Consider the following 8287-nt stretch of genomic DNA (forward strand, 5'->3'; position numbering starts at 1 on the left):
CTGTGGGCACGCATGTGATCTGCACACAGAGACACAGCACTGCAGGGGTCGGGGGCAGGCTGAGCGTGGAGGGCACAGGTTTGGGAACATGGTCTGTGGCCTCTTGCAGGCTGGGAGAGGTACGACCAGCAGCAGCAGGCTTTGTGTGCTGGTCTGTAACCCCAACAGAAGCAACCAGAGGTGGCACCGTTACCACTTTAGAGAACAGGAGCCTGATACCTCGTAAGATACAATAAGCTGTCAGAGCAAAGGCTAGTGAAGGGAAACTGAGGCTAACAGAGGAGGGACTCTGATAAAATCCAAAGAGCTGCAACGGTGGGGCAAGAGTTCCAACTGGGAGGTCAGGAGCAGGGACACCCCATGGGGGAAGGGACAGCTGACAGCATAGGCAGAGAGGCCATTGGCCAAGGGGTAGGGGTGCAGTGCGAGCCAGAGCTGCGCCACCCCAGCAGCTAGGGGTAAAGTGCTGTGAGAGGGGGCGCTGGTGGACAGGAGGCTGCCTTCAAGAGACAGTATTGAAGCAGAAACGCACTCAGGCAGAGGTACCTGGAGTGTCAGGGGTTGGGGGGCGGGGGGCGTTGCGGACGAAGGTGGAGGGAGTCATGACGAGACTTCAGAGCACATCTGGAGCAGGTAGGTGCTGTCTGTCCCAGGAGGTGGGAGCCGGGGACCACAGGGATGAGATGGAGCAGGTGGAGCACCGAGGGGCTGAGACCTGGCTGTGCCACTTACAGCTGGCACCCTGGTCAGGCGAGTGCACAGCCTACTCACGCACCAGGCCGCCTCTCCACAGCCCAGTCGTGAGGTGTCTGCAGCACCAAGCACGGCTGGCAGAAGCCCGGCTTGAAACTGATGCTCCCAGCAACGGAGCCGTGACACGTCACTGAGACAGACGAGAGGTCATACCACCTGCAGCTGCTCCACGAGATGGGAGCTGGGGCAGCTGCTCCCACCATGCTCCACACAGTAGCTGTGCACCCAGAAACACACACCCCGTCCACTCTCAAGGGATAGGTGCTGATGGCCGCCTGGGCTGAGAACAGCTCCGCTGACAAGCTGTGTGGCCACGTACCTGCGAAACTGCTCCCATCTTGGGAAGGGGGTGGATGGGACAGGTGACACTGAGCTCACAGGGAGCAGCGGGGTGGGGCTCACCCAGCACACGTGTCACGCAAAAGCACTCCTTGGGCAACGTGTGTCCAGGCACAGAGCCTCTGCGCCAGCTTGCAGAGGAAGGGAGCATGTTCGTGTGCAGCTGGGACCTGCATCCTTCTCAGGCCTGCACCTGTGGGCTACCGGTGGGCCGGAGAAGAGCTCAGGCCAGGGCCCAAGTGCCACCGTCTCCTCCTCCATGTGACAGACCCCCTACCTGCAGAGTTTTGTTTTGTCCCATAGCAACACCCCGTTATCAGTCCAGACCAGTGAGGGAAGTGAGGTCAGGACTTGTGGGTGGGGCGCCATGGAAAACAGGATGCTGACATAAGTCCAGTCCCCAAACTCCTCCCGCACAGCTCACCACCTGGACGACCCTCAGTTCTCTCTCCCACAGCCCTTGCTGGGTACCTGTGGGCCCTTGCACAACTAACAGCACATGTCCCCAAAGGAGACTCGAGGGTGAACGTCTGGACCCATCAGTGCTCCATGTCCTGCCTCAGCAGCAAAGGCACAGAGAGCTCTGTGGCCTGGTCTGACCGACGAGCTTCCCGGTGTGACGCTCCCTCGGCAGGACTCCGCTGCACAGTGACCCTCAACCTGCTCAGGCGTGCACAGGTGTGAGCTGCAGGTGACACAGGCCAACTCCCAGGCTGCACGCGTCTCCACAACCACCAGGCCTGAGGCTGCTAGGGGTGGGGGTCTCCACTCCACGTGGGAAAGTCAGACACTTTTAAAAGGGAAGACTGCCCACCGTCATCAGTCCCGCAACCTGTCAGTTAGCACCAGGCCCACACTTCCACCTTCCTCGCTGCCTGGCACACCAGCCACCAGCAGGGCCCACAGCAGCTGGTGTGGACTGAAGGAAAGCAAAGCACAGCAGGAGAGCAGCGATTCAGACCACAGCGTCGAACGCCTCTGAGAGCCCTTCGCACGTCAGCGGTGGGGACCTTACATTCTGTGAGGCCAAGAGTCTCTTCCTTACTCGTTTTGATTTATTAACCAACAAATGCAGTCATTTCCCGAGCGAACCTTCACTGGACCATATGTTTTAAGGTGGAGACACTGTCGGTCTTGGCCACTTTGCAGCCCAGCACGAGGCCCAGATCTGGTGCATAGTACTTGCTGAGCAAGTGAATAAAGGACTGGATGGTGGAGCAGACGTTCAGAGCGACTGCTGAGTAGAAGACGTGCCTTAAGGCCATGCAGCAAGACGGTGGCAGATGCAGACGGCTGGGGTCTCACCATTCCACGCAGCGTGAGCTGCGGACTCCATGGATGTCTGGGGAGGCGTGGTCAGGGGCTGCAGACAGTTTGTGGAGAGGCCTGGATCCACACTGCCTTGGGTGGCTTAGTGAGACGCCCTGGATGTCATGGCTGTCTCCTGTGGAATGGGACTGACCCCAGAACCCGTATCATGGGGTTGTGACACGGATTAATGAACTATACCTGTACTCACAATGTATTTAGAACAGTGCCTGGTATATAAATACGTATGTTGGGGTGAGTGGTTAAATAAATTTAAAGAAATACTTGTGAACCATCTCTACACCCAGGGACAGCCTCAGAGGAGGGCTACAGGGTGTGTTTTGGAGCTAAAAGGGGCAAAGCAGCTCCCACCTTGCCGCAGGGGCCAGTAGAAACCTGCCAAAATGAAGTGGGGAGCCAGTCAACATGTCAACAGCCAACGGGACACAGGTGACTCCCAGACCCCTCAGGACACCTGACCACCTGTCGGGTGCTTCTGTCATCAATCCCATCCCCTCCCTGCTTCCCCTAAAGATCCAGAGGGTCCTTCGTGGGAAAGGGTCAGGATACTCTCCCTTCTTACTCCTTCTGGGCACGATCCATAAACGTTCTGGTTTCTGACACCTTGACGGTTGCACCTTCCAATTCCTGACAGTCCTTCCCTTCCCTAAAATTGGGAGACCCTGAGATACCATGGGTCCCTGGAAAGGGCTGGAACCCCTGGCTAGCTGGGGTGCCCCCAGGAAGGTGCACAGGTCTTTCTGCTGCTCACAGGCCAGGGAGGTTGCCAGCGACCCCTGCAGTGCCCACATGACACCTCCACCTGGTCCCTGAGTGGTCTCCTAGGGTGCAACTTCCCAAATATAGTCACCGAACCTGTTTGAACACAGACATGCACAGATACAAGAAAACCGGGACCTTAAAAGGGTGTAGCTGACACACACAGGTGAGTCAAACTGTGTCAGGCAGTTCTCAACCCGCCCACGGAAGGCAAGGGCGCAGCCACCCCACCTGACAGAGGGCGTGTCCAGGCAGCCAGCAGCCTCAGCCAGAGACAAGACTTGGGATGGGGGACACACGAACTTACCAGCACCTGCACCGACTGGACAAGCAGCTCCGTGAATGCAGAAAAAACAAGAGCACAAACAGAAGGGGGCAGGGGAGAAACAGACATGAAAACGTTCAATTCACCTACACATGAGTACAAATCAAGGGTTCGGGACAGCGTTTCATTGATCTGATTGGGAAAGAAGCGGAAAACTAGTGCTGAAGGGAGGTGAGAGACGGGGGCACAGGTGCGGGACGGGGAGTATAAACCGGGAGGAGAGACTTTCTGAAAGAAAATTCAGCCACGCGTATTCAAAGCCTTAAAAACACGCATACTGTTCACCCAGTAATTTCACTTCTAGGAATGTGTGCTAAAGACATCAGAGCTCTGCACTGCATTAATAGAATCGGTATTCTTCATATACTATGTATATTTATATAAAGAGTTAAATATAAAGATGTTATTCACAGCATTGTTTATTATAGAGAAAATTGGAAATAACCCAAATGGGATATTGGTTAAATTAATTATGGTTTACACGTAAGATGGAATACTATGTAGTCATTTTAAAAATATGTTTTCTAAAAATATTTATGACAGAAGAAAACATTTGCACTACACTGTTGAGTTGAAGGGGGAATGAGGGCCACAGAATAACATGCCTACTATATCTGACCCTGTTTCTATAAAACAAAGGTGAGAGCATGAAAAGGGTGCAGTGGACACGGGGCAGCCCTATACAGTGGCTCACCTTTGGACAGGAGAATTACCTCCCTTTGCACCTGAAATGGTTTCTCCAATGAACAATGTATTTGTTTAGAATCCAAACAAGCCTCCAATGTTATTTAAACAGAGCAGCAAAACCTGCATTAAAACCTTCTATTAGTGCTGTTCTCCCCCAAACACAATAGCCACAAGTCCTGTGAGTGTAAACACTTTCCTGGGTCCCTGCTCTTTAAAATAACCCTGTGCCAGCACTGTGACAAGAGCCCTAAGATGAGGGAAACACAGAAACAGGGTCAGAGGACAGAGGAAGCCAGCCTGGGGAAGGCATGGGGTGGGCTTTGCTCCTGAGGGTCGGCAGGATGGGAAAACTCTTAGACAAAGCATTTTTAGGGGCAGCAAGGGACCGTGGATGAGACCAGTGTGGGATTGAACCCGCAGCCCGAAGCAGAGGGCGGATCCAGGTGGAGCACACTGCTGAGATGGGAGGACTGCGTCCTGTAGCTTTCAGACCGCGCAGACGCTGGTGAGGCTGACCAGCCACTCATGTAGCTAAAGGCCGGCCAAATTCTCAGGGGCACTGTGTCACTTTCTATCTTCTCCTCAAATGACAAGTCATCCCCAGTTATTCCACCCCTGCAGACCCTCCCCCAGCACTGGCTTTCCTTCCACCCTCTGGTGGGCCAAGACTTGCTCCCTTTGGCCTGAAACACGCTCCCCAGACACTTGCACGGCCCCTCCCTCCTACTGCAGGTCTCCCGGAGCAGAGGCTGCAGTCAAAGTAAATGGGGAAACGGTGGCCCTAATGTCAGAATCAGGATCGCAGCGAGTAAGGCAGAAACGTTTGGGGAAGTGTAAGAAGTGACGTGATGGTGGAGAGAAACCAGGTCAAGATAATGTCACCAAGGCTTTGGGAACTGACCAGCTGTCAGATGGCTGACACCAAACATTCTGAGAGAATCAGAGGTGATTTTCAGACCCACTGCTCTGAAACGCAGCAGAGCCCTGAGCCACCTGTAGCTGACACACACAGGTGAGTCACTTCTATGACTGTAGGTGCTGCACACTTTCACACCCATCATCCCATCTGGTCTTGGGAGGGAGCAGAACAGGTACATGCCCATTTCACAGATGAATAACTGAGGCTCGGAAAAGTAAATGACTTGCCTGAAAGCTCACAAGGGTAGGGGTAGCAGAACCATCTGGACTCAGCCCGCTAGCACCATTTCCCTACATACAAACCAATGTGTTCTGGAGCTACACTTAGGTTAAGCAAACACATCACTATTGTAAAGTTTTGCATCCTGTATTTTGACAACAGAAGTAAAGGATCCCTGCAGAGATGGACTGCATGGGAGCAAATATTAGCTATTACTGGTTTCCGGGGAAGGGTGTTACCAAGGGAAGAGCCATGTGAACCCTCTGGATAGCTAGTAAGGCAAGCCCATCCTCCAAAAGGGGCAGGGACTGTAGAACCAAGCAGCCTAGCAAGGGTGGGACGGTGTGGCCCTTGCAGAGGTGGTCCCAAATTCAAGAAAAACTCTGGCTCTGCTACTCCAGGGGAGCATTCACAGCAAATGAACTTGAACCCAGGATCAGGGTGTCCTGAGACACCCCACTGGGCCACCAGCACACGCACAGGCCCCAGTCCCCAAGGAGGAGTCAAAGACAGGCTTACTGTCCAGCCCCCAGCGGCCTGCATGGGGCCAGCAGTCCAGAGCTGCCGGATAAGGCCTGGGAAGGGCGTCTCCTCCATCTTTATCCCCTGGAGTTGTGCGTCTGATCAGGCAGCTGCACTGCAGCGGGAATGTGGCTATGACAACTGAGTGCACGCTGGAATCAGGTGGCCACTGTGACAGAAGTGCTCGTCTCTCAACAGTGCTGGTGGTTGCAGGAATGTGCATGCGACAAAAGTGGTGACCTCAGCACATGCCAACACGTCCGCTAAGGTCCTGGGTCTGACACTGATGTCACCTTTGAGAAGGCTCTCTATTTTTTCCCACAACTGTCTGGGAATCTATGATCTCGAAACTTGTAAAAAGTGAAACAGTTAATCACCACATGTGCTCAGTGGCTATTGCAGTGGACAAGCTCTAAAAAGCCACATTCCCACAGAGCTAAAGAAACAGACAGTTATTTAGGACTCCCACTCATGCCTGGCGGTTCTTCTCCCACACGACTCAGCAGGCCCATGTGATTTGGGGGGTGGGGCACTCCCGGGCTGAAGCGGGGGCGAGGGTCACAGAATTCGCAGTGGGGGAACGGTGCGACCTTATTAGAAACTAGGGGTTCATAAAAAGTCCGTGAGTGAAGATGAGAATGAAATCCTGCAACTCACTGCAGCTTCGATCCCCCGCCCCTGACAATGACACACACTGACACACACACACACACACACACACACACACACCCGGCGGATGGTTTGGAAGTCCTACAACAGAGGACCCCCACCCCACGCCCCACCCCGCCTTGCCGGAAGGGGCAGCCCAGGTACGGGGGCCACTGGACTCATCTCCCCAGAGACCCGTCAGAGTACAGACACCCTCTCCGCGCCTCCAGGGTGCGCGCAGGTGAGATCAGAGCCCACCCTCCGGCCCCGCCCTCCCAGCACTCAGGCTGCTCCGCCTTGTTTTACCGCGGGCAGGGGGCTCAGAGAGAAAGGGAGGGCTGGCTCCAAGCAGCAGTCAGCCGAAGGCCTGAAGGGCTCCCTTCTCCAGGACCACAGACAACTGCAGCTTTTTATCTGCCCGTGGGGTACCCCACAGAGACCCTTGCAGACAAAAGCGTCTGGGGCGAAGGAGCCGCCCCCGCAAAGAGCAGAAGCGCCAGATCCTATCAGTCAGTAACCCAAACGCGCACAGCTGCCCGCAAGTTCGGGCACGCTCGGGCCGGGCGCCGGCAGCGGGAGGAGCCGTCGGCCCAGCGCGCCCGGGAGGATGGGCCTGGGGCGCGCCGGGGGCCGGCTGCGGTCTTCCCCTGGCCGGTTCCGACGCTTCTCCGCAGGGGAGGCAACGCGGTCAGAGCCCTCCCCCGTCCCGGGCCCCCGAGGCCCCGCCACCGTGCGGCTTGCCGGGCGCTTCCCGCTGATGGAACAAAAGAGCCGCTCCCGCTGAGGGTCCGAAGCCCGCGCGGCCAGGCCGATGGCTCTGGCCCTCCGGGTGCCTTGGCCTCACCAGGTTGCGGGCTTTGTGTCCGCAGAGGGGCGGGAAAGACGTCCGGACCCTGCATCTCCCAGATGGCGCCTGCGCGCCTAACTTGTCGCGGACGCCGGTCGCCCCCGCACCGCCCCGAGCCCCGCGGGGCGCCCATTCATTCGCAGGGGGCGCAGACCGCCAGCCCCGGCTCACCTTGCTCTTGACTTCCACCGCGCTGCAGTCGTAGAAGCGCAGGGTCTGAGACTTGTGGAAACTCCGGTTCATGGTTCCGGCCCCGCTCACCCCGTCTTTGCCCTCGCCCCCCGCTCCAGGGGCTGCAGAAAGACGCTGGGGGCGGCGCCCCCCGCCGCGGCCTCGGCCACGGCCCGCGCTCCCCGGCCGCGGGGCTGCTCGGAGTGCGGCGGCCCGAGCTGGGCTGGCCGCGCGCCTCGGGGACTTCAGCGGCCGCGCGCGAGAGGAGCGGGGGACGCCGGCGCGCGCCGCCCCGAGCACCCGCAGCCAATCCCCGCCCTGCGCATCAAGCACCCGCCCCAGAGGACCCGCCCCGCGCCTCAAGGACCCGCCCCACGAGTACCTGCCCCCGAGCACCCGCAACACGAGCCCCACGGACCAGCGCCTAGGAGCCCCTCTCCCGGCGCCCCGAGGACCCTCCTCCAAACCCCGCCCCGCGCCCCGAGGACTCTCCCCTTGTGCCCGCCCCGCAACCCCGTTGATCCGCCCCTTCTGCGCCGCGCCCCAAGGACTCGCTCCGCCCCGCCGTCAAGGACCCGCCCCCAGGCTGCCGTCAGTGGTAGGTGCGCGCTCTTGTCGGTGCAATCCTGAGCCTGGAAAGCAAGCATCGCCCACCCGACCCAGGGCACCTCATTCCCACCGCCGTGCCCGCGCTCTCTCTCCAGTGCTCGCCCCGCTTCCCCAGCACGGCCGTTAAGGAGGCTGCTTTGGGCCGATTTTTGGATGACAG

General features: G+C 57.7%; 1 protein-coding gene across 2 annotated transcripts in view; it reads right to left on the reverse strand.

Moving 5' to 3' along the window:
* Positions 1 to 7774, reverse strand: part of PARD6G (par-6 family cell polarity regulator gamma) — a 54883-nt gene extending 47109 nt beyond the window's left edge. The window contains exons 1-2 of one of the 2 annotated variants that reach the window (XM_074339780.2): positions 7519 to 7730; positions 3488 to 3502 (exon numbers count right to left, since the gene is read on the reverse strand). In XM_074339780.2, coding sequence (XP_074195881.1) covers positions 3488 to 3502; positions 7519 to 7590 — 87 coding nt within the window. In that variant the 5' untranslated portion in view covers positions 7591 to 7730. Of the gene's footprint in view, positions 1 to 3487; positions 3503 to 7518 lie in introns of both variants that reach the window. The other variant, XM_019716016.3, reaches the window with a different exon arrangement.
* Positions 7775 to 8287: the final 513 nt, after the last annotated feature.

The sequence above is a fragment of the Rhinolophus sinicus genome, chromosome 4 (genome assembly GCF_057876585.1).
Source record: "Rhinolophus sinicus isolate RSI-liver-muscle chromosome 4, RSI-T2T, whole genome shotgun sequence".
In the NCBI taxonomy this organism is placed as follows: Eukaryota; Metazoa; Chordata; class Mammalia; order Chiroptera; family Rhinolophidae; genus Rhinolophus; species Rhinolophus sinicus.